Here is a 25,824-nt window from a genome sequence, read left to right as displayed (position 1 = left end):
CCACTGCATTTCAGCCCTGCCACAAAAGGACCAGCTGACATGTCAGTGATTCTCTCGTTAACACAGGTGTGAGTATTGATGAGGACAAGGCTGGAGATCACTCTGTCATGCTGATTGAGTTCGAATATGACTGGAAGCTTCAAAAGGAGGGTGGTGCTTGGAATCATTTCTTCCTCTGTCAACCATGGTTACCTGCACGGAAACACGTGCCGTCATCATTGCTTTGCACAAAAAGGGCTTCACAGGCAAGGATATTGCTGCCAGTAAGATTGCATCTAAATTAACCATTTATCGGATCATCAAGAACTTCAAGGAGAGCGGTTCTATTGTTGTGAAGAAGGCTTCAGGGCGCCCAAGAAAGTCCAGCAAGCGCCAGGACCGTCTCATAAAGTTGAGGGATCGGGGCACCACCAGTATAGAGCTTGCTCAGGAATGGCAGCAGGCAGGTGTGAGTGCATCTGCACACACAGTGAGGCAAAGACTTTTGGAGGATGGCCTGGTGTCAAGAAGGGCAGCAAAGAAGCCACTTCTCTCCAGGAAAAACATCAGGGACAGACTGATACTCTGCAAAAGGTACAGGGTTTAGACTGGGGTAAAGTAATTTTCTCTGATGAATCCCCCTTTCCGATTGTTTGGGGCATCTGGAAAAAAATCTTGTCCGGAGAAGACAAGGTGAGCGCTACCATCAGTCCTGTGTCATGCCAACAGTAAAGCATCCTGAGACCATTCATGTGTGGGGTTGCTTCTCAGCCAAGGGAGTGGGCTCACTCACAACGAGAGCAACTTCTCCCAACCATCCAGGAACAGTTTGGTGACGAACAATGCCTTTTCCAGCATGATGGAGTACCTTGACATAAGGCAAAAGTGATAACTAAGTGGCTTGGGGAACAAAACATCGATATTTTGGGTCCATGGCCAGGAAACTCCCCAGACTTTAATCCCATTGAGAACGTGTGGTCAATCCTCAAGAGGTGGGTGGACAAACAAAAACCCACAAATTCTGACAAACTCCAAGCATTGATTATGCAAGAAATGGCTGCCATCAGTCAGGATGTGGCCCAGAAGTTAATTGACAACATGCCAGGGTGGATTGCAGAGGTCTTGAAAAAGAAGGGTCAACACTGCAAATATTGACTCTTTGCATCAACTTCATGTAATTGTCAATAAAAGCCTTTGACACTTATGAAATGCTTGTAATTATACTTCAGTTTTCCATAGTAACATCTGACAAAAATATCTAAAGACACTGAAGCAGCAAACTTTGTGACACAAATATTAATTTCCATTCTCAAAACTTTTGGCCACGACTGTACATTCTCTTTACATTTGGTTAGAGCGCATTATGGACTATATAATTGTATCAGATCAAGTGTTTGACCTTGTTTCTTTTCTGGCTGCAGGTGGTTAGCATCATAGAGTCCAGAGCCAGAGCAGTGGACCTGATGTCCCACAACTACTACGAGCTGCTCTACGCCTTCCACATCAACAGACACAACTACAGGAAAGGTGAGAGGAGCCTGGGACTCTGTCACATATTAGCACTTTGTTTAGAAATGTGGCTGGCGGTATTTCTTTTTACTCTCCATTTTGTGTGTTTTTATTTTGATGTGTTTGGCCCTATCTGTGTCCTCCAGCGGGTACGGTGATGTTTGAGTACGGCATGCGTCTGGGCCGGGAGGTGAGGACACAGCTGGGTCTACAGAAACAGGTCAACTGTTGCCTGGCCTCCCTCAACTGTCTACGGCTCATCAGATCTGACTACGCCTGGATTGTCCAACCCACCTCTGGAGCGGTGTATGTGAGGCCCGCTGCATCACCAAAGAGGAACTACGATGGAGAGTTTACTACTGGTCCAGGTGAGATACTATAGGCATAGGTAACGATTTGTGATTATTATAATTACCGCTATAAATGTTCCTTTTTGGTCATTACCATCTTTACACCACTATGTTTGGGACATGGTGGGAAATGTGTATGATGACATGCTCTTTAAATTCTACAGTATTGTAATTGTTTGTCCGTTAAGTTCATGTTTTAAGTATCCCTATATTCCTGTTATTACGGGGCTATTACTCTGTTATTAGTGTGCCGGTGTTTCGTAGTTGATGATCCTGGCCTGAGTGCAATGGCAACCGTGTATTGTGCTAATATGGTTGCGTAAACGTTGTTAAACTGGAACCTTGTCGTTGTGTCATTTGGAGTTAACATCCGTGTCCCTGCAGTGAGTGGTCAGATAGACATCCTGGAGCTGAAGGACCTTCAGAAGGAGTACGCCCTGGCTCGTAGCCGCCTCACCCTGGCTCAGCATCATCCACCCTCTGCTGCCATTGCAGGTACAAACAACACTGATAACATATTCTCAAAAGTGAATGGAAAGTAACTTGTCAGTAAGCCGTCACCAATGATGTTTTGCCTTGATACCTCTTAATGTGATCATTTAGAGGGGGGAACATTATTCCTGTAAGGAAACCCCTAATCGAACACCAGAAATGTAACACAGTTCTGTGTGTGGTGTTGCAGGCAGCGCCTCTGCAGTGGAGATGGTGTCCCTACTGGTCCAATCAGGACTGTTCGACTGTGCCCTCTCTCTCTGCCAGACCTTCAAACTCTCCCTCACTTCAGTCTTCGAGGGACTTGCCTTCAAGTAAGTAACAGGCTCAGTTAGGACAGAGTCAACTGCATAGAGTGACTTGAATTTCTACGCATATCTCTCGTTGACAATGCATGATTTACGTGAATTTCCTAGTTATGCATGCAGTTAGTATTCAGCCTGTAGTGATCACACCAAAGTAATCAGTCTTGCCTTGTCTGAACTAACATGTAGATACAGGGGTTTCCTTCCTGTGGGTTGATAGTGGTGTGGTGATGCTTGCCGTTTGTATTTCCAGGTGTATAAAGTTACAGTACGGTGGAGAGGAGGATCAGAATGAAGCCTGGAACTGGCTGGCTGCCAATCAGCTGTGTACCATCACAACCAAAGAGTCAAGGTTGGTTAAATGTATGAACTCTTCATGGTACAAATTGGCTAGTGAATACCACATTGTCCACCTTGTGGTGCAGTTGGGAATATTAAAAAGGTCAACTTGAACAATAAAAATAGAAGTGAAATCATGTAAAATATGACTTTCCGCCAGTGCGACAGATGAGGCGTGGCGCCTTCTGGCCTCTTACCTGGAGAAGCATCCTACTCAGAATGCTCAGCACCATCGCTGTGTCATCAACAAGCTGCTGTCACACAGTGTACCACTGCCCGACTGGCTGGTCAACGCCTACAAGGTGAGAGAGTGCAGTATTTGTGCATGTATTTATATTGCGCTAAATGCAAGGCATATTTTCTGAGAAGGACCCCTAGATATGAATTAAATGGACGAGTCCATAAATGTACCTTTCTGTAGTTGTATTTTCTCCCCATGTATAATAAAACAAGCTTGTTTTGTTTTTAGGGGGTAGATGCTGCAGCGTTGTTACGGCTCTACCTGAACTACGACCTGCTGGAGGCAGCAGCTGGGCTGGTGTTGGAGTATGTAGATGCCCTCCTGGGGAAGGGACACCAGTACTTTGGCATCGAGGTACACTATACACTGAGTGTACAAAATATTAGGAACACCTGCTCTTTACATGACAGACTGACCAGGTGAAAGCTATGATCCCTTATTGATGTCACTTGTTAAATCCACTTCAATCAGTGTAGATGAAGGGGAGGAAACAGGTTAAAGAAGGATTGTTAAGCCTTGAGACATGGAATATTTGTGTCCCATTTAGCGGGTGACTGGGCAGGACAAAAGAACGGTATGGTAGGTGTCAGGTGCACCTGTTTGTGTCAATAACTAAAACGCTGCTGGGTTTTTAACACTCAACAGTTTCCTGTGTATCAGTAATGGTCCACCACCCAAATGACATCCAGCCAACTTGACACAACTGTGGGAAGCATTGGAGTCAACATCGGCCAACATCCCTGTGGAACGCTTTCAACACCTTATAAAGTGCATGCCCCAACGAATTGAGGCTGTTGTGAGGGCAAAAGGGGATGCGACTCAATATTAGGAAGGTGTTCCGAATGTTTTGTACACTCGGTGTACGTCACTTCCCATGTTTGATGCATGGTTGTTTTACCCATCTTAGTTGAACACACTTGATTCTTATCTCTAGAGAAGGGTCTAAAATGTCAATATAATGGATTGAAAAGTCAAATGTTTGTCCTTTTTTAAATTGTTTCTCTCTGGTAATGGTGTGTTGTACAGAGGCCCCTCTCAGCCACAGCGCCGTTGGTGTGGCTCCCATACACATCCATCGACCAGCTCCTCCAGTCGCTCAACGAGACCCAGACCAACGCCAGAGTAAGTTGATTCGAAATACTATTTTTGAAATCGGTTTGACAACCTGTGCTGACATCAAACCTGACATGACTGTCCTCAGTTTAAAAGTTAACATGCACCACCACGCTCCTCATTACTTGTCCTCTCCATCTCAGATGTACAAGAAACTGCAGGACAAGCTGAATGACTACCACAAACTGGTGGACCAGACGACGAGGAGAAGGCTCCAGGCCCAGTAGAAGCACCGTCTGTCAGTCAAAACACAGCACTGCTTGCATCCAGATTCTACTCTGCTACCAAAGTGTGCACTTACACACTCAGTCATGGATTTCAAAGCATTGGATTGGTGTAAGAATTGGCTGGGGGATGTTTCCGCCATTGCTAATTCCATGACGGGGAAGATGGAGGTGCACACTTTAGGAGGTGGGTGAAGAATCGGGTACAGCATCGGGTAGAGCCTGGCCCCACTGCCCCTCCAGGTGCTGACTCACAATGTCCATGACTCTCTGGAACACAAAACAGACTCAATGGAAGAAGGGAAATGCATGTATTTTTGTACTAAGGGTAAATTAAACTGACTTATTCGTATGCACTTTGCCAGATTGTTTTGTGGCAGACATTTTGTGTTGTCTAATTTCTGGCAAACGTTGAGAGTGAGGGCTCAAGAATATGGAAAAGAGGAATGGGGAAAAAGTGTCCGTCTTACCTGCTTGTTGCATTTACATCTACTGTATACACTCACTGGCCAGTTTACTAGGTAAACCCATCTAGTACTGGGTCAGACCACTCTTTGCCTCCAGAACAGCCTGAATTCTTTGGGCATGGATTCTACAAGGTTTCAAATGTTTGTTGCTCAGTTGGTCAAGGGACCTAACATGTGCCAGGAAAACATTCCCCACACTAGTACACCACTGCCAGCAGGATGGATTAATACTGTTTACGCCAAATCTTGACTGCCGTCAGCATGATGCAACGGGAACCAGGATTTTTTTTAGTGCCCAGTTGATAGGAGTGGGCGTCTGCTGCAATAGCCCATCCGTGACTAGGATCGACGAGTTGTGCGTTCCGAGATGCGACGTTATGTCTGTTTGTGGCCCTCCTGTTAGCTTGCACGATTCTTGCCCTTCTCTTTTAACATGTCTCATCAACAACCTGTTTTTCATCCACAGGCAGGACTGCTGCTGACTGGATGTTTTGTTTGTTGCACCATTCTCGGTAAACCCTAGACCCTGTCGTGCGTGAAAAGCCCAGGAGGTTGGCAGATACCGGATCCGGCACCAATGGTCATACTACGCTAAAAGTCACTTAGGTCACTTGTTTTGCCCATTCTAACGTTAAATCGAACAGTAACTGAATGCGTTGATGCCTCTGTGCCTGCTTAATATAGCAAGCCACGTGACTGGCTTTAGGAGCCATCAATTTTTGTGAACGGGTGGTGTACCTAATGAACTGGCCGTTGAGTGTAGATTGTGAGTTCCAACTAACAATTTTAATGTGTATTTTTTTATGGAGGTACATTGTGATAATTATTGAAACATGTTGTTTTGTACTTTACTGCCTGTGAACTTTTACAATGCAAGTAAAGTTTTCCTTAGTATTAAGAAGTTGTCCTGAAGGCAATTTTATTAGTACTTGAACAAACTAAAAAGGTAGACTTGGCAAAATTACATCATACACAACGAGGCAACTTCCTGCTTAAAATCAACAAGAACCCTGCACTCAAATACACAGGGAAGTATATTCAAGACTGACACTTGGCTTTCACCAAATGTAAGCAACTCTCAAGGAAAGGGAAAAATTGGGAAGACGAGCCAATAGTGTCAGCTTTTTTTGGCAGAGTTAAAGGGGAACTGCACCCGTGCATTTGGCCTCGTTTTTTGGCTTGCTCAAGAAATGCGGGTGGCCACCAAATTTATTCGCCATGCTTCGTAAACGACAAGTGAAATGCTTACTTGCGGACCCTTCCTAACAATGCAGAGCAAAAAATAAAGAACTAAAGCAAGGTAATAGATAATGAGTAATGATAACTTTGTATATAGCAAATGGTAACAGTACTGAGTGTATGAGCCTTCCTCTGACACCGCCTGGTATAGAGGTCCTGGATGGCAGAGTTAGGCCCCAGTGATGTACTGGGCCGTACGCACTACCCTTTGTAGTGCCTTGCGTTCAGATGCCAAGCAGTTGCCATACCAAGAGGTGATGCAGACAGTCAAGATGCTCTGTGGTGCAGCTGTAGAACTTAAGGATCTGAGAGCCCATGCCAAATCTTTTCAGTCTCCTGATGGGGAAGAGGCGTTGTGCCCTCTTTATGACTGTGTTGGTGTATTTGGACCATGATAGATCCTCAGTGATGTGGATACAGAGGAACTTGAAGCTCTCGACCCGCTCCACTACAGCCCCGTCGATGTGAATGGGGTCATGCTCAGCCCTCCGTTTCCTGTAGTCCATGATCAGCTCCTTTGTCTTGCTGATGTTGAGGGAGAGGTTGTTGTCCTGGCACCACACTGCCAGCTCTCTGACCTCCCTATAGGCGGTCTCGTCGTCGGTGATCAGACCTACCAGTGTCGTGTCGTCGGCCAACTTGTTTTTGGAGTCGTGTGTGGCCACGCAGTTGTGGGTGAACAGGGAGTACAGGAGGAGACTAAGCATGCACCCCTGAGGGGCCCCCGTGTTGAGGGTCAGCGTGGCAGATGTGTTGTTGCCTCACCATCTGTGGGTGTCCTGTCAAGGATCCAGTTGCAGAGGGTGTTCAGTCCCGGGGTCCTTAGCGTAGTGATGAGCTTGGAGGGCACTATAGTGTTGAATGCTGAGCTGCAGTCAATGAACAGCATTCTCACAGGTGTTCCTTTTGTCCAAGTGGCAAAGGGCAGTGTGGAGTGCAATAGAGATTGCAATCTGTTGGGTCGGTATGCGAGTGATGAGTAGTTGGACAAAATGAGTATCGTAACTGATATAGGAAATTTTCCTGATATGGTTGTCAGAGTATTGTTAGTAATTATCCGCTATCGTAAAGATATTTTCGGGGGGCCTCCCGAGTGGCATAGCGGTCTGCTACAGACCCGGGTTCATTCCCGGGCTGTGCCACAATTGGCCGTGGCCAGGAGTCCCATAGGACGGCGCACAATTTGCCCAGCGTCTGGGTTAGGGGTGGGCTTGACCAGGGGGGGCTTTACTTGGCCTCGCCCTAGCGACTCCTTGTGGCGGGCCGGGTGCCTCCCAGGCTGACCCCGGTTGTCTGTTGAATGGTGTTTCCTCCGACACATTGTTGCAGCTGGCTTCCGGGTTAAGCTGGCGGGTGTTAAGGAGCGCGGTTAGGCGGGTCCTGTTTCGGAGGACGCATGACTCCACCTTCACCTCTCCTTTGCCCGTTGGGAGTTGCACCCCCGTTGGGGTGGAAAATATTTTTGTGTGCCAGCTCACCTCTTTCAATAAAGTGTGAGGTGCTACGTGGTCTAACTAACTCAACTGGGTAGTTTGCTTGTCTGTAAAGAGAAGGGTGGGCTGTAAGTTGATCTTGCTGCTCTGATTGGATAGTGCAAAGGCGTATTTCTCGGTCTAGTCGCTTCATAATTTCACCCCATCACTTCTCGCATATTTCTGTCTGATCCTTTAGATTGCTGCTACCTCCTGTTAGCCTAGCAAGCTATCAATGTGCATACTATCTAACAAGTTGGGTGAGGGTTGGAAAAAATATTAACTACCGATGTGCATTATGACAGTGACAGCAAAGTTGTCTGACAGCTGAAAGTTAAGGACACACACCCCTTTGCACACTGCTCCTAATCTGCATCTTTTTTGGTCTATAAATGTGCAGGGAGGCGTTTTGACCTCGACTTAGGCATAAACATTTAGTATCATCCAATCCGACTATCAACTGTCGGATAACATCACGAGTATGGCCAGGTTGGCACACCCAGGTCCAGTGTGTCTGGGATGATGGTGTTTATCGTTCACTGTTGCTTGCTTAGAAGTGAGCATGGAAGGCATTTAGCTCGTCTGGTAGGCTCGTGTTGCTGGGCAGCTCATTGAGTGCCTCACTGGTACTTCTTGAGTTTTTGCTTGTAAACAGGAATTAGAAGGATGGAATTATGGTCAGATTTGCCAAATGGAGGGCGAAGAAGAGCTTTGTATGCGTGTGTGTGTGTGGGGTAAAGGTGATGAAGAGGTTGTTTTTTTTCCCACCTGTAGTTGCACAGGTGACATGCTGGTAGAAATGAGGTGTGACTGATTTCAGTATATCTGCATTAAAATCACCGGCCACTAGTAGTGCCGCCTCTGGATGAGCATTTTCTTGTTTGCTTATGGCCCTATACAGCTCATTGAGTGTGGTCTTAGTGCCAGCATCGGTTTGTGGTGGTAAATAGACAGTTACGAAAAATACAGATAAACTGTTGGTAAATAGTATGGTCATAGCTTATGAGGTATTCCAGCTCAGGCAAGCAACACCTAGACTTCCTTAATGGAAGCACACATTTTCAATAGTGCGCACCAGCTGTTAAGACACCACCCTCCTTGAGCTTACCACACGCTGCTGTTGTTCTGCCAATGTATAGAAAAAGCAGCTAGAATATTATCCATGTCCTTGTTCAATCAATTTTCCGAGAAATATAGGATATTAGTTCTTCAGGTCCCGTTGCTATGAGTCTGGAACAGAGCTCGTACAGTTTCATCTCCAATAGAACAGGCGGTTTATTTACTCGCCACTGTATTTTCATTAGGTTGCCCCTATATCACCATCTCTTACTTGTGTCGGGGATGAGGGCCTGGTCCGGGGTGAGCAGTATGTCCTACAGACTCATTGATGTAGAAATCTTCATCCAAATCTAGGTTAGTGATCACTGTTCTGATATCCATAAGCTCTTTTTGGTCATAGGAAACGATGGCAGAAACATTATGTACAAGAAAAGTTGAAGACAAAATAGCAGAATTGGTCAGGAGCCCGTAAAACGCCCGCTGAAGATTTGAGTCATTTAGCAGACGCTCTAATCCAGAACGATTTACAGAAGTGAGTGCCTACTTTTTCATACTGGTCCCCTGTGGGGATCAAACCCACAACTCTGACGTTGCAAGCACCATGCTCTACCATCTGAGTCACACAGGACTATACATTCCAGCACCAAGATAGAAGCCAAACATGAGTTGGTGTGGGGTGTGTCTTTGCCACCACCAAGACACACCCATCTGTCAGAACCTTTCCCAAAGTGGTTTCTCCCCTCTCAATCACAACAAACCAACCTCAATAACTACAGGCAGATGTATGGTGAGATGCCGGAGGAAGCTTTGAATAGGTCCGTAGCCTACAGAGTAATATCAGAACGCAATTGCTGAATTTATGTAGATAATCTATACTAAGCGTTTTGATAACTTTCAAATGTAGAATAACCAACCCTTTACATAATACATTACATTACATTTAAGTCATTTAGCAGACGCTCTTATCCAGAGCGACTTACAAAATGGTGCATTCACCTTATGATATCCAGTGGAACAACCACTTTACAATAGTGCATCTAAATCTTTTAAGGGGGGGGGGTTAGAAGGATTACTTTATCCTATCCTAGGTATTCCTTAAAGAGGTGGGGTTTCAGGTGTCTCCGGAAGGTGGTGATTGACTCCGCTGTCCTGGCGTCGTGAGGGAGCTTGTTCCACCATTGGGGTGCCAGAGCAGCGAACAGTTTTGACTGGGCTGAGCGGGAACTGTGCTTCCTCAGAGGTAGGGGGGCCAGCAGGCCAGTGGTGGTAATACCATAGAAGCAGTATTCTGCTAATATACCAATGTGCATCTTTCATCGTCATTCCCAGCCGATACAGATACTGTGACTATCGGCATTTTGTCTGGTGGTAATGGGGCTACCTTGACCAACGTCTGTGTGGTGTCCTGATCCGGTTACAGAATACACAGGGTTTCTACCTCCCCATATTGACTGATACCATTCAATTCAATATTTTTTCAAAGTCAGTAAAAGTTGTCTAGTAAAATGGTAATGCAGAGTGCCAGGTCTCTTTCCATTCAGAGAAATCAGTATCCAGACTGGACTTCATCTTGCAAGTCTCCATGTACTGGCGCCATACATGTTTCTGTGAACACACACAGTCACTATTCAATTCCCAATGGCAGGTTGGATAGCTAATGACACAAACCGGTACTATGGGCTCCCGAGTGGCGCAGCAATCTAAGGCACTGCACCTCAGTGCTAGAGGCGTCACTACAGACCCTGGTTCGATTCCAGGCTGTATCATAACCAGCCATGATTGGAAGTCCCATAGGGCCATGCACAATTGGCCCAGCGTCGTTAGTGTTTGGCCGGGGTAGGCCATCATTGTAAATAAGAGTTTGTTCTCAACTGACTTGCCTAGTTAAGGTTAAATGAATAAAAAAAATTGAGGTTTGAACAAGTCAAGACTGCACTTCACAATTACTACTAGTATCTGCTTGGCTGGGTAATTAACCTACTCTTATCAAGTCGGGTATTTTTTTAATGCAACTTTTCACATAACACATTTACCTGTTGACGAAGCCGTCTGTCAGAGGCCTTATGATGGTGTGTCCTTTTCATTGGAGTCGGGATACAAAGGAGGTGTCACAAGGGTACTTCTGAGGTCGTAACTGACAACCTTTTGAAAATAGCAAGTGAACAGTGAAGGAAATTGTTTTTGGCGGTCACTAAACCATTGCTGGACATTTTATGATATCCATCTTTTCTCCTTCTGGTAGGTCCCGGCCTCTGTTCATAACCAGGGGATCAGTCTGGCACTCAACTGTGCACTTTGTCTTAAATAAAAACTGGGTCAACAATTTGTCATTTAGGTTCAAGGTTGAATTGATTTGCATCAAAGAAAACACAAACGATATTAAAAAATAAACCATGTGCAGGTGTTAGTCCAAGAGCTGATATAAAAACCTCACCACAAAAATATAAAAATAAAAGGTTAGTTAAAACACACTAATCAAATGTACAAATGACCTGATAAACAATCACAAAATGTAACAAATATATGTTTTGTTTAAATGCGTGTGTGAGTTGGGCTATATGGAGATTACTGAGTAGTTTGGCTCATCAGGCTGACCCAGTCTTCGCTTGAAGTTATTGAGGGATGATGAGGTTTTGGCAATGTGAAGATAAGAATTCCAGAGTATGGTGCGGCAGTGGGGAGGGTGAATGTTATCGCAGTGTCTTGTGTTATATAGGGAATGGAAATGTCCCTTAATGTAATCCACCAACCCTCAATTATAAACATAGCTCGAGAAATAACGGAATCTCATTTGGAAGCTAGACTGATAGGCTCCAGGCCGGTGACGCCGTTACACTACGCAACCAACTGTGACATGTTTGAGTTTCTGCTGCTAGTTAGTAACGTTACACTGTTGTAGTCATACATGAGTTAGCTAGTACCACCAGCTGCAGACAATATTTATTTGTGCCCTAGACATGGATTGCACCTCGGAGGATAATGTAATAGTGGCATGGAAATACGATGACACTGCTAAATAATTAGTATCAAACAACTTTGCAATATTATGTCAAATTTACTGTCGAGTTACTGTTGCTAGCAATGCTAATGTTAACTAGCTAAAATATGGTGGTCCCCTGAATTTTAGTAAACTGGGTAAAGTTATAATGCATCTAAAGTCAATCTGGCAACATCACAATCACGACAAAAGGGTGTCCTACTAATGATTTGCCTTCTTTTGAAACGTCAGTGTTTCCAAGCCAAATCGGAGTGGCATTGAGGCAGAATAACGTTAGACAGCTAGCTAGCGATAATGACCATATACATAACCATAGTCTATGGTCTAGCTACATGTATACAGTACTCACCACCACTGGGGACCAGCGAACTACAACCACATATTCCGCATGATAGCTTCCTTCGCTGGGCAGCGGTTTGTTCACCGACACCCGGGCGCTGAGCGGTCCGGCGGTGTCACAAACAACGTTTTAGAGGAGACTGACTGTCAAAAATGATCCCAGTTACAATTTGGACACTATAATACATGTTTCTGACTCGTTTAGATGCCACGTAGGTCGTTTTCAAATGGATGACTTGGTTTTGAGGGGCAGTGCCTCTGCTTGCTGAAGTGTTACAGATGTATGTAAAGGTAATTTCCGATTGAGCTGACATATGCTGCGTTAGCCTTAAATGCAGAAACATTGCTTTGAAGTTTCAATCACACTAACTTCGAACTTCCGCGATACAGATCGAATAGAGCCCTAAACAACGTTATATTGCTGAGTCTACCTTTTGTCAAAAACATTTTTAAAAAGGCACCCTGTTGTGCCTAGCTCCTTCACTATTGGTTACATCTTGAACAATCAGTTGGCTAGTGAGTTGACTGGCTCATCATTTCTTTTGTGATGGGACAGCTCCACTATGAATACCCACAAGAACCTTGTCGCTAGAAGAACATCATACATTGAAGGGCTGACAGCCAAATTAGAACTGCACGGATATCAGACGGAATAATCTGATTTGTTCAAATAGAATTAACAAGAGGGATATCGAACCACATCCAGTCATTTACACATCGAGTCGTACCCAATACCAAGTCTCAACACTGCATCAAAACTTTGGTTGCGTTCCCCGCTCAGACGCTGCATGCATCAACCAATGATGGCGTGCCACGTCATCTATCGTGCCGTCGTGCACCAGATTGTTAGAACATATGTGGTTTGCCAATATGTAAAATACCTATCCAGGCGATATAAGATCTGGCATGTGTCAGCAATGCCTAGACAGAGGGACATGCCATATCTAGTTTAGTACTAGATTCAGTGCTAGGTCATCTAGGACTAGAGTTGAGGGGGGGGGGGGGGGGGGGGTATTGATTGGTTGAATACATAAAAACAGAACAGACATTTATTGTGCCAGAATCTAGTGTACATTGTCAGAAACATGTAGTGTACCATGTAATCCTCAGATACTGAAATTACAGCAGCAATGCATGTAGTGAATCATATCATTCAAAAAGGCTAAATGGAATGCTTTGTTCAGTAATACTGATTTGTACCAGGGGTTGGGTGAGGAGGAATGCAGTCCAGTCTTATTAACATAATAAACAACCCAAATGCACTGTAGAATGAGTGAAGGAGAAGAGGTATTATATTACCATAGGAATAAATTGGTATATCGCAAGTAAGTACCTACTTTGGTAACCAACCACACACACACACACACACACACACACACACACACACACACACACACACACACACGCACAACAGAAAGTCTGTTTCAATCTAATTTAAGACCGATTTCTGGAGTCTCTTTGAATACATTTCCAATGTCTCCATGGCCTGTGTTTCTCTGTCTTTGTTTATTAAGAAAGTCCCCTGTGTAGACTGCCTTCACATTTTTTCATATTTCTTTTGAAAGGGGTTCATAGTAGAAACAGGTGCCAGAAGGATCCGTTCAGTCAGACAGTGCTTTTGGTGGGCAGCTCCGTGCTATTGTGCCGCGTTTTCCTCGACGTTCCGTCGTCGCGCGGCCGAGCCTTCTGCAGGCTTGACATGGCGGCGGTGCGCTCGATGTCAATGAAGGCATAGAGCTCGGTGCGGCGCGTGGGGGTGGTAGGCGGTAGTGGCGAGGTGGGGGTGCGGGGCGTGTGGGGGTTGCTGGTGTCCGAGGAGGCACCCTTGGCAGCTGCGGATGAAGAGGTGGTGGTAGATTCCATCTCCACCTCGATGTAGTTGAGCGTCTTGGGAGGCTCCTGACACAGCAGCCCCAACGGCCGCCGGAAGTCAAAGTTGAAGATGGTGGGTCCATCGGTGCGGCGGCGTACCATGTCGGGGGCACAGCGGGCGCTGAGAGGAGCCGTCACATTCTCTGTGTTGACGTAGTTGTGGGAGGGTTCCATGGGCGAAAGAGGGGGGTAGGCTGACAGGGGGTGGGAGTAGGAGTGGTGGAGGAGGCTGTGGTGGTGGTGGTTGTAGCCGTTGAGGGATGGCGTCTTCAGCCCCCCCTGGCCGCCTCCATTGTTCTCCACCTCCTCGTTGCTGGGCTTGCGGGTCTCCCAGACGGGCGGCAGGGCCGGGAGGTTCTCATAGTCCAAGAGGGCCGTGCGTCGCTGGGCTGAGTTGTTAACATTCTGCAGGGTGTCGGGGGGCGTGCGGTGGAGGCGGGGGGCTGTTATTGGGGCAGTAACCCCGACAGAGGTGCCGTTGGAGTGTGTGTGGGGCAGCTGAGGCTGGCCCTCCAGTAGGGCTGGGGCCTCTGTGGCACAGTGTGTGTCCGTGTGGCTGTTAGTCTCCCCCTTTCCAAGATCCGGGGACTCTGGGTCCTCCCCTGCCTCCTCTCCATCTCCACCCCCAGTAGACTGCTTCCCCTTGGTCATCTTCTTCTGCACAGGGGTGGGTCCCAGCACGAAGCGCACCCCCAGGGGCTCCAGTAGTACCTGGGGCTCTTCCTGGAGCTGGGGCATGGGGGGCAGAGGCTCTGGTCTGGCTACCCGTGGAGGGGGGGGTGTAGGGGGACACTGGGACTGGCCTGAGTCGGGGCTGTCCAGAGGGGCTGGAACAGTCAGAGGGCTAGGCTGGTCATCCAGCAGACCTGTGGTGTTCACATAGGTGTGGATCTGTAGACGGATCAGGAGACGAGGTTAATATAACATCGTCATCACACCAACTCGGCAGCTTTTACATAAACTCATTATTACCCATCAATGTCACAAGTGGCACAGTGGATGTTCTCTTTAGTCTAGGACAGGGTTCTCAATTTAAATGAATATTATTTTGGCCAAGGGATCCATGGAATAAGTTTAGAGGCATACACACAATCCATGTCTCAATTGTCTCAAGCCTTACAAATCCTTCTTTAACCTGTCTCCTCCCCTTCGTCTACACTGATTGAAGTGGATTTAACAAGTGACCTCAATAAAGGATCATAGTTTTCACCTGGATTCCCCTGGTCAGTCTCCGGCAGTAAAATGTTCCTTACCATGGCCTGAGCCTTGGTTCGTCCAGCCATGCACTGCCGGAGTAATAGTAAAACTCCTTATATGCCATTTTTATCTAACACAAGTTGTGTTCTGATTTTGAGGGAGTCCCTGTTCAATTTTCTTTCACAAAAAGGTGCCCCCAGACACAAAAGGTTTGAGAACCCCTGGTCTAGGATACCTCAAAATGTGCTCTGCCAAACAACTCCAACATTTCTATTGAGAGGTCTTGTTTCATCTACACTGTGTGGAAAACATGAGGAACATCCGTTCTTTCCATGACAGACTGACCAGGGGAATCCAGGTGAAAACTATGATCCCTTATTGATGTCACTTGTTAAATCCACTTCAATCAGTGTAGACGAAGGGGAGGAGACAGGTTAAAGAAGGATTTGTAAGACTTGAGACAATTGAGACATGGATTGTATGTGTGCCATTCAGAGGGTGAATGGGCAAGACAAAAGTTTTAAGTGCCTTTGAACGGGGTATGGTAGTAGGTGCCAAGCGCACCGGTTTGAGTGTATCAAGAACTTCAACACAGCTGGGTTTTTCACGCTCAACAGTTTCCCATGTGTATCAAGAATGGTCCACCACCCAAAGGACATCCAACCAACTTGACACAACTGTAGGAAGCATTGGCGTCAACATGGGCCAGCATCCCTGTGGAACACTTGACACCATGTAGAGTCTATGCCCCGACGAAGTGAGACTGTTGTGAGGGCAAAAAGGGATGCGACTCAGTATTAGGAAGATGTTCCTAATGTTTTGTACACTCAGTATATAAAGCTATAGGGGCTGGAGTATTTCAGTGTGCTGGCCTTATTCTATTTCCTCAGATCTTAATGTGTTTGAAGGGAGTTTTCTACCATTACATTTTTTGTGCGGGTTGCCTAAGCGTTATTTCAGGTCACTTAAGTCCAAACGGTGTAACAAAAATAATAAATCAATGACTAAACCCAGTTATAAAGTATGCAGAGAGATAATTAACCTATATATTTTTTATAATATCTTTGAGAATAAAAAGGGGCTCCAGAGTGGTGCAAGGCACTGAATCTCAGTGCTAGAGGCATCACTACAGACCCTGGATCGATTCCAGACTGTATCACACCCGGCTGAGATTGGCCCAACGTCGTTAGGGTTCATTTTTTTTATTTGACCTTTATTTAACGGGGTAGGCCAGTTGAGAACAAGTCCTCATTTACAATTGCAACCTGGCCAAGATAAAGAAAAGCAGTGCGACAAAAACAACAGAGTTACACATGGGATAAACAGACGTACAGTCAATAACACAATTAGAAAAATCTATATACAGTGTGAGCAAATGTAGTAAGATTAGGGAGATAAGGCAATAAATAGGCCATAGTGGCGAAATAATTACAATTTAGCATTAACACTGGAATGATAGGTGTGCAAGTAGAGATACTGGGGTGCAAAATGAGGTAGTTGGGTGGGTTATTTACAGATGGGCTGTGTACAGGTACAGTGATCGGTAACCTGCTCTGACAGCTGATGCTTAAAGTTAGTGAGGGAGATATGTCTCCAGCTTCAGTGATTTTTGCAATTCGTTCCAGTCATTGGCAGCAGAGAACTGGAAGGAAAGGCGGCCAAAGAAAGAGTTGGGGGTGACCAGTGAGCTGAGATAAGGCGGGGCTTTACCTAGCAAAGACTTATAGATGACCTGGAGCCAGTGGGTTTGGCGACGGATATGAAGCGAGGGCCAACCAACGAGAGCATACAGGTCGCAGTGGTGGGTAGTATATGGGGCTTTGGTGACAAAACAGATGGCACTGTGATAAACTACATCCAATTCGCTGAGCAGAGTGTTGGAGGCTATTTTGTAAATGACATCGCCTAAGTCAAGGATCGGTAGGATTTTTACGAGGGTAGCAGCAGCAGCAAGAGCGACATCATTGATATATACAGAGAAAAGAGTCGGCCGAGAATTTAACCCTGCGGCACCCCATAGAGACTGACAGAGGTCCGGACAACAGGCCCTCCGATTTGACACTGAACTCTGAGAAGTAGTTAGTGAACCAGGCGAGGCAGTCATTTGAGAAACCAAGGTTGTTGAGTCTGCCAATAAGAATGCGGTGATTGACAGAGTCGAACGCCTTGGCCAGGTCGATGAATACAGCTACACAGTATTGTCTTTTATCGATGGCGGTTATGATATCGTTTAGGACCTTGAGCGTAGCTGAGGTGCACCCATGACCAGCTCGGAAACCAGATTGCATAGCGGAGAAGGTATGGTGGGATTCTAAATGGTCGGTGATCTGTTTTGTTAACTTGGCTTTCGAATACTTTAGAAAGGCAGGGCAGGATGAATATACAGTTTAAGTCAGAAGTTTACATACACCTTAGCCAAATACATTTAAACTCATTTTCACAATTCCTGACATTTAATCCTAGTAAAAATTCCCTGTCTTAGGTCAGTTAGGATCACCACTTATTTTAAGAATGTGAAAAGAATAATAGTACAGAGAATGATTTATTTCAGCTTTTATTTTTTTCACCACATTCCCAGTGGGTCAGAAGTTTACATACCAAAAACTAATTGAGTGTAGCATTGCCTTTACAAGTGTTTAACTTGGGTCAAATGTTTCTGGGACCTTCCACAAGCTTCCCACTATAATTTGGGTGAATTTTGGCCCACTCTTCCTGACAAAGCTGGTGTAACAGTCAGGTTTGTAGGCCTCCTTGCTCGCACACACTTTTTCAGTTCTGCCCACACATTTTCTATAGGATTGAAGTAAGGGCTTTGTGATGGCCACTCCAATACCTTGACTTTGTTGTCCTTAAGCAATTTTGACAACTTTGGAAGTATGATTGGGGTCATTGTCCATTTGGAAGATCCATTTGCGACCAAGCTTTAACTTCCTGACTGATGTCTTGAGATATTGCTTCAATATATCCGCCTAATTTTCCTCCCTCATGATGCCATCTATTTAGTGAAGTGCACCAGTCCCTCCATCAGCAAAAGACCCTCACAACATGACGCTGCCACTGTTTCACGGTTGGGATGGTGTTCTTCGGCTTGCAAGCCTCCCCCTTTTTCCTCCAAACATAACGATGGCCAAACAATTCTATTTTTGTTTCATCAGACCAGAGGACATTTCTCCAAAAAGTACGATCTTTGACCCCATGTGCAGTTGCAAACCGTAATCTGGCTTTTTAATATCGGTTTTGGAGCAGTGGCTTCTTCCTTGCTGAGCGGCCTTTCAGATTATGTCGATATAGGACTTGTATACTGTGGATATAGATACTTTTGTACCTGTTTCCTCCAGCATCTTCACAAGGGCTTTGCTGTTGTTCTGGGATTGATTTGCACTTTTCACACCAAAGTATGTTCGTCTCTAGGAGACATAACGCGTCTCCTTCCTGAGCGGTACGACGGCTGCGTGGTCCCATGGTGTTTATGCTTGCGTACTATTGTTTGTACAGAAGAACGTGGTACCTCCAGGCGTTTGGAAATTGCTCTCAAGGATGAACCAGATTTGTGGAGGTCTACAAATCTTTTTCTGAGGTCGTGGCTGATTTATTTTGATTTTCCCATGATGTCAAGCAAAGAGGCACTGAGTTTGAAGGTAGGCCTTGAAATACATCAACAGGTACTCCTCCAATTGACTTAAATGATGTCAATTAGCCTATCAGAAGCTTCTAAAGCCATGACATCATTTTCTGTAATTTTCCAAGCTGTTTAAAGGCACAGTCAACTTAGTGATGTAAACTTCTGACCCACTGGAATTATAAGCGAAATAATCTCTCTGTAAACAATTGTTGGAAAAATGACTTGTGTCATGCACAAAGTAGATGTCCTAACCGATTTGCCAAAACTATATTTTGTTAACAAAAGATTTGTGGAGTGGTTGAAAAACAAGTTTTAATGACTCCAACCTAAGTGTATGTAAACTTCCGACTTCAACTGTAGGTCTATAACAGTTTGGGTCTAGAGTGTCTCCCCCTTTGAAGAGGGGGATGACCGCGGCAGCTTTCCAATCTCTTGGGATCTCAGACGATATGAAAGTGAGGTTGAACAGGCTAGTAATTGCGGCTGCAACAATTGCGGCGGATAATTTTAGAAAGAGAGGGTTCAGATTGTCTAGCCCAGATGATTTGTAGGGGTCCACATTTTGCAGCTCTTTCAGAACATCAGCTATCTGGATTTGGGTGAAGGAGAAGCGGGTGGGGGCTTGTGCAAGTTGCTGCGGGGGGTGCAGAGCTGTTGGCCGGGGTAGGGGTAGCCAGGTGGAAAGCATGGCCAGCCCTACAAAAATGCTTATTGAAATTCTCGATTATCGTGGATTTATCAGTGGTGACATTGCTTCCTAGCCTCAGTGCAGTGGGCAGCTGGGAGGAGGTGCTCTTATTCTCCATGGACTTTACAGTGTCCCAGAACTTTTTGGAGTTTGTGCTACAAGATGCAAATTTCTGTTTGAAAAAGCTAGCCTTTGCTTTCCTAACTGACTGTGTATATTGGTTCCTAATGTCCCTGAAAAGTTGCATATCACGAGGGCTATTCGATGCTAATGCAGACCACCACAGGATGTTTTTGTGCTGGTCAAGGGCAGTCTGGAGTGAACCAAGGGCTATATCTGTTCTTAGTTCTACATTTTTTGAACGGGGCATGCTTATTGAAGATGGTGATGAAAGCACTTTTATAATAACCAGGCATCCTCTACTGACGGGATGAGGTCAATATCCTTCCAGGATACCCAGGCCAGGTTGATTAGAAAGGCCTGCTCGCTGAAGTGTTTTAGGGAGCGTTTGACAGTAATGAGGGGTGGTCGTTTGACCGCAGACCCATTACAGACGCAGGCAATGAGGCTGAGATCCTGGTTGAAGACAGCAGAGGTGTATTTAGAGGGCAGGTTGGTCAGTATGATATCTATGAGGGTGCCTGTGTTTACGGATTTGGGGTTGTACCTGGTAGGTTCATTGATAATTTGTGTGAGATTGGGGGCATCTACCTTAGATTGTAGGACGGCCGGGATGTTAAGCATATCCCAGTTTAGGTCACCTAACAGTACAAACTCTGAAGATAAATGGGGGGCAATCAATTCGCATATGGAGTCCAGGGCACAACTGGGGGCTGAGGGGAGTCTATAGCAAGTGGCAACGGTGAGAGACTTATTTCTGGAAAGGTGGATTTTTAGAAGTAGAAGCTCAAACTGTTTGGGCACAGACCTGGATAGCATAGCCTGCAGAGTTCTGTTATCTCTGCAGTAGATTGCGACCCCGCCCCCTTTGGCAGTTCTATCTTGGCAGAAAATGTTATAGTTAGGGATGGAAATTTCAGGATATTTGGTGGCCTTCCTAAGGATTCAGACACGGCTAGGACATCAGGGTTGGCGGAGTGTGCTAAAGCAGTGAGTAAAGCAAACTTAGGGAGGAGGCTTCTGATGTTAACATGCATGAGACCAAGGCTTTTATGGTTGCAGAAGTCAACAAATGATAGCGCCTGGGGAATAGGTGTGGTACTGGGGTCTACAGGGCCTGGGTTAACCTCTACATCACCAGAGGAACAGAGGAGTAGGATAAGTATACGGCTAAAGGCTATAAGAACTGGTCGTCTAGTGCGTTGGGGACAGAGAATAAAAGGAGCAGATTTCTGGGCGTGGTAAAATAGATTCAGGGCATAATGTACAGACAAGGGTATGGTAGGATGTGAGTACAGTGTAGGTAAACCTAGGCGTTGAGTGACGATGAGAGAGGTTTCATCTCTGGTGGGACCAGTTAAGCCTGGTGAGGTCTCCGCATGTGTGGGGTGGGACAAAAGAGCTATCTAAGGCATGTTGAGCAGGACTGAGGGCTCTACAGTGAAATAAAACAATAAGGACTTACCGAGATAGCAGTAGACAAGGCATATTGACATTAGAGAGAGGCTTAAAGCAGTCACAGGTGTTGATCAGGAGAACTAAGACAACAACGGGTAAATGGCGATGAATGGGCAGAGCGGGTCAGTTAGGTACATACAGGACCTGAGTTCGAGGGTGGGGCCGACAGATAAACAAAATGGGGTACCATGAAGATGGGTCTTTGGCGACATCGCAAAGGAAAAGCCAGTTGAGACCACATCGGGCGACCACGTCAGCAGACAAGTCGTGATGGATCGGCGGGGCTCCGCATCGACAACAAAGGTCCAGGACAATTGGCAAAAGATGGATTGCTGCCCTAGAATTAGCTGGTATATGGGCCTAGCTCGTGGCTAGCTCAAGGCTAACTGGTGCTTGAGCGGCAGGAATCCGGTGACGTGGTAGGGAGAAGCAGTCCGATATGCTCTGGGTTGATATCGCACTGTGCAGACTGGCATGTATTGTCCGAGCTAAAGCTGGTGGTGTCCGAGCTAAAAGGTGAAGACCGCTAGCCGTGGCTAACAAAGACTAGTAGCTAGTTAGCTGACGGAGGTTTCAGTTATAAGGAATAAAAATAGCAGATCTGTACCACATTGGGTTGCAGGAAAGTATATTTTGTTCATAGATATAAAGTGAGATTAAAATGTATACGAAGAAAAAAAAAAAGGCTATTTACACGGGGTAAGACATGGGATAAGACAAAGACAATAACACACGACCGACTGCTACGCCATCTTGGAATGTAGAATTGTAAATAAGAATTTCTTCTTTACTGACTTGCCTAGTTAAATAAAAGGTATAAAAACATTTTTTTTTTAAGATTTGAAAATTCCCAAAACAATGAATTTAGCAGTATAGATTTAGTTAAGTTTGAGCAAAAGAACACAGCATTAGCCATGACAAAATGCATATAATTGCAGGAAATGAGCTTACAAATGCAATAATGTATCTACACCGCCAAGATGGGGGCCTCTAAAATGTTCTTTAAAATTCAGCCGCACCTGCCAAGCCCCCGACCTCCACCTAAGCCCCTTTTTATCCCGAAAAAAAAAAAAACTCTAGTTTGGTGTTGAGTTGCTCTCTCACCGCATCATCAGCCACTAGCAGGGGGTGTGAGGACTCCTCTCCCACCGAGGGCAGGCGGGTGCTGGCCACAGACGGGTGGCGTGTGGAGGGGTGCGAGGGGGTGTCGCCCACCGAAGGGGTCCGGGTGACACCATTGGGCACGGTGGGGACAGAGTAGCCCAGAGCTAGATAGACATAGAGAAGGGAAGAACTGGGTGGGGTCAGTGGGGACAATGTCCCAGAGTCTATTTGGAATAGGCCATTTCTTTCTCGATAAGCTAAACTATAGAATAGGTAGCCTAAACGTTTCAACTATAGTAGATTGACATATGCTAGTGATTGGCTGAGGAAAAGTAAACGTGGACAGTTATTCTAACATGTTCAAAGAGCACATCAAAATTCGGTAAGAAGGACCGCACATTGTTGCATCCTCGACTTGCATGTTCTGATAATATGAATTACCATATTCTAAATTCTAAATGTGATTTCTGTCATTCTGAGCACTGCCGGGGGGGGCAGAATACCCTAATCAGGTTACGCACCCAATGCAGGTCCAGTAACACGGAAATCATATATATTTCCGTGTTGTGTGTATATATATGGCATTGGGCATTTCATGTCATTGCAAGTATGGGAAGAAGTATTCATAATTGGGCCAGTGCAAGTTCTAGTTGTAGGATGAATAAGGTCTTACCAGTCTGGTGGTTGGCCTCCAGCACGGCCTCCTCCACCACACTGATGCTGTGGCTGTGCATTACCTCCTGCAGCATATTGAAGATCTCCTCTGCCCGCGCACACTTGAAGGCAAAGATACCTAAAGACACACAAACAAACGCAAAGACAAGAAACAAATAAAACACAGTCAAACTGCAGTCAAATTGAAGTAAAAAAAAACTACTCAGGAATCACTTATGGGCGCACGACCGCAATACAGACTATTGAGACGCACAACCATTATCAACACTGCTTAGACCTTCATGTTTACAAAAGGTTTGTACATTTATCGGGTCTTTGAACCTATGCCTTTGTATACCTTGTGATCACTGGACTGGGTAGGGGAAGGCAACAGAGTGGTAGAGATAAAGGACAAAGAAAAGATAGCAAAATATCAAGAAGGAACACATTAGGCACTACCATAAGTACAGCATAACATTAGAAACAAACTAACACTGCATAATGCACAAAGAGAAAACACAGAACACACAGCTATGCTCTACTTGTGCAACAAACAAAATAAAAAGTCCCTCTCAAACACAGCACAACACCACACAGAGTCAGACACAGGCATCAATACTGTAACCACAGAAATAGAATCACTAAAATGGACATCCAATCCATACTTAGTCAATGATGTCATAATGATTCTATTTCTGACTAATATTTCTGGTAATCACAGTATTATGTCATTCATCATCACAGCATGAGGTGGGAACACAACGAGCCTGACTTACCGGAACCCATAGTAACCACCCCCCCCTGTCCCAACCCCCATCTCTCCCTCTCTCTCGCCACCAGACCTCATCCTTTTGAAAGCATGTATGGAGTCCAAAAATAACCACACAGACATTTTTGTCACTGGCATTGCAGCATAATCAATGACTGGTCCAAGTCAATATATCAATAACAAAGCTGATGTTGTTGGGGTCTACTGACTTAGTTGCAGATGTGATTCAATGTATTCTGATGTTTACCATGGTTCATGTTAGATCCACAACACTGTGTATAACATTTTCAACATTATTACACCGTTGTATGTATACTCCTGCCCAGGCAGCTGAGGCACCACATACGTTAGTTAACTTAGCTTAGCAACTAATAAAATAAGCTAAAACAATAATTGTGTGGAATGAAAATCTCTATTAGTTGACCTGGTCCCGTCTTGCAGCGGTGGCCGCTCTCGAAGGAGAAGAGGTTGGAGTCGTAGCCATAGCGACGCAGGCACATGTAAGGCCACCTAACATCGTCACGGCGATGGGTGTGGAGGACCAGCTCTGCCTCCGTCAGCTCCATCACGCCTGAGCCCAGCTCGTTCCCATCGTCATCCACGTTTATCACCTGACAACAGAACAATAACTTTAGACAACAGTCACTCTGTGTCAGTCAACACAAACATGTCTACACTGCAATGCACTGAAGATGGTATTCATTGCGAAACCAATATTTCCCAATAATTCAGGTGGAAAGTCTACAGATTGTTTTCGACATGTTGCGAAATCTGTCATACCTAGAATTTGGGTTGACTCAGCTCGGCAATGGCCCACCATTGAAGTAGGATTGTTGTTACAGATCAAGAGACCAACCTTAAATTTAGTTTGATGATTATCTGGGATTGACTCCTTCTCTGGACAGCTCAAGCAGCTTCCCATGGCTTCTTCAGAGCACCATCTGATGTCTGGGGGATAAGGAATGTGAAACCATAAGAGCCAATACAGTGTCAGTGAGTGAATGAACATCATGGAGTTGTAGTTAGCTACATTTGATTGATGTGAAAGAGACAAAGTGACCTTTACAAACTATTTATTAACTGAGGGTTTATTTCTTACCTAGATCCAGCCACCAGTATCCCTGGTTCTTTCCTCCGAGGCTGAGGAGGAGCAGTCATGATGCTTTATCTGCTATGCCAACATAAAATGTGGGCCTGCCCTGCACACATTTAGTTTACTGTCAGCCAAGTTAGGTAGCTAGCTGGACGAATACATTTGACATCTGATGATCTAGCAAGCTAGTTTGTGATACAATTGGAGTTAGCTAGCTAGTTAGCCTTTGTGTCTTCCAAGTAAAAAAATGTAACGTTCGCTAGCTAGGAAAGCTAATTAGCTAGCTACGGTGGCTAACTCCATTGTAGTAGCATGGGCCAAAGCTTTTTTTAAATGAGATCAGATTACAATGTTTTGACTTAGTTACCTTACTGATATGAAACGGTATGACTAATAAAATAGTTAATTTAGCGTTAGTATCTTCATCTATTGGTTAGACGTGGTGTGGACAAACTAGCGTAGCACCTTCATGTGTAGCTTTCTGGCTAATTAGCTAGTTAGCTAGCTCTCCGCACTCGAAGTCTGTGGTTAAGTCCTAACTTTACTAGCCAAGATAACTAACGTTAGCTAGCTAATTAGTAATTGGTCAAAAACAAATCTAAATCAAATGCATCTCTTTGCTAATACATTAACGGATACCTACGAGTCCCTGGCAAATGGATGGGGTAGTTCTTCCAAACGTTTCAGACACAAACGATCGCAACCAAGCTAGCTAGCTCTGCTATCGCATATTAAGCTAGCGTTAGCCTGTTGTGTTAGCTCAACTCTACCATCCTTCCTCTGGGTTGCTAAAGCGCAAAAAAACAATCACAACGTCTTCCGAAGGTGGCGACCATTCTTGTTTTCGAACGCAAAGTGATGTAATTCCATGTAAAATCCTTTATGTCTCGATATAGAGTGGAACAATAAAATAAGCTATTTTACCTTAGTGGCACCGTCTTTTAGCTAACGATATGTATGTAGCTGCTAGCTGGCCAGCTACATCACAGCAACTTGGCTAAACTTCCGAGAGTTTGAGGCAATCATTTTCGATGTGGTGAACTGCGCATGCGCGGGGTTTGTGACTCTTGTGGCCTCTGACCAGCATAAATCAATATTGACAATGAATCATAGATAAATGA

At 45.2% G+C, this 25,824-nt stretch overlaps 2 protein-coding genes across 6 annotated transcripts in view; one reads left to right on the top strand and one right to left on the bottom strand.

Annotated features, from left to right (window-relative positions):
• The window catches only part of LOC106561546 (nuclear pore complex protein Nup160), a 32,981-nt gene extending 28,077 nt beyond the window's left edge, over positions 1–4,904 (top strand). For both annotated transcript variants that reach the window (XM_014125623.3, XM_014125624.3), the window contains exons 22-30: positions 1,401–1,506; positions 1,635–1,856; positions 2,223–2,333; positions 2,521–2,644; positions 2,889–2,987; positions 3,135–3,276; positions 3,444–3,569; positions 4,242–4,337; positions 4,472–4,904. In XM_014125623.3, coding sequence (XP_013981098.3) covers positions 1,401–1,506; positions 1,635–1,856; positions 2,223–2,333; positions 2,521–2,644; positions 2,889–2,987; positions 3,135–3,276; positions 3,444–3,569; positions 4,242–4,337; positions 4,472–4,555 — 1,110 coding nt within the window. In that variant the 3' untranslated portion in view covers positions 4,556–4,904. The remainder of the gene's footprint in view (positions 1–1,400; positions 1,507–1,634; positions 1,857–2,222; positions 2,334–2,520; positions 2,645–2,888; positions 2,988–3,134; positions 3,277–3,443; positions 3,570–4,241; positions 4,338–4,471) is intronic.
• An 8,257-nt stretch (positions 4,905–13,161) lies between these two features.
• Positions 13,162–25,767, bottom strand: LOC106561545 (fibroblast growth factor receptor substrate 2). 4 transcript variants are annotated; one of them, XM_014125618.3, is made up of 7 exons: positions 25,628–25,767; positions 24,710–24,809; positions 24,467–24,558; positions 24,035–24,221; positions 22,861–22,980; positions 22,188–22,351; positions 13,162–14,889 (listed from the first exon to the last, which is right to left on the bottom strand). In XM_014125618.3, exons 3-7 carry the CDS (start codon positions 24,530–24,532, stop codon positions 13,732–13,734), a joined length of 1,695 nt encoding a protein of 564 aa, XP_013981093.1. In that variant the 5' UTR covers positions 24,533–24,558; positions 24,710–24,809; positions 25,628–25,767; the 3' UTR covers positions 13,162–13,731. The 4 variants fall into 4 exon arrangements, with proteins under 4 accessions (XP_013981093.1, XP_013981094.1, XP_013981095.1 ...); XM_014125619.3 differs by having other exon boundaries at positions 25,343–25,727; XM_014125620.3 differs by having other exon boundaries at positions 25,347–25,727.
• Between the last annotated feature and the right edge of the window lie 57 nt (positions 25,768–25,824).

Source organism: Salmo salar, chromosome 10 (genome assembly GCF_965601325.2).
Source record: "Salmo salar chromosome 10, fSalSal1, whole genome shotgun sequence".
In the NCBI taxonomy this organism is placed as follows: domain Eukaryota; kingdom Metazoa; phylum Chordata; class Actinopteri; order Salmoniformes; family Salmonidae; genus Salmo; species Salmo salar.
The sequence above is the reverse complement of the archived record's forward strand: the minus strand, read 5'-3'. Positions and strand labels throughout refer to the sequence as shown.

Coding starts and splice junctions, on each gene's coding strand:
- LOC106561545 (XM_014125618.3), bottom strand. CDS start 24,532: ATGGGAAGCTGCTTGAGCTGTCCAGAGAAGGAGTCAATCCCAGATAAT. Junction 24,222..24,466: donor ATCATCAAACTAAATTTAAG/GTTGGTCTCTTG, acceptor TTCTGTTGTCAG/GTGATAAACGTGGATGACGA. Junction 22,981..24,034: donor CCGCTGCAAGACGGGACCAG/GTCAACTAATAG, acceptor GTGTGTCTTTAG/GTATCTTTGCCTTCAAGTGT.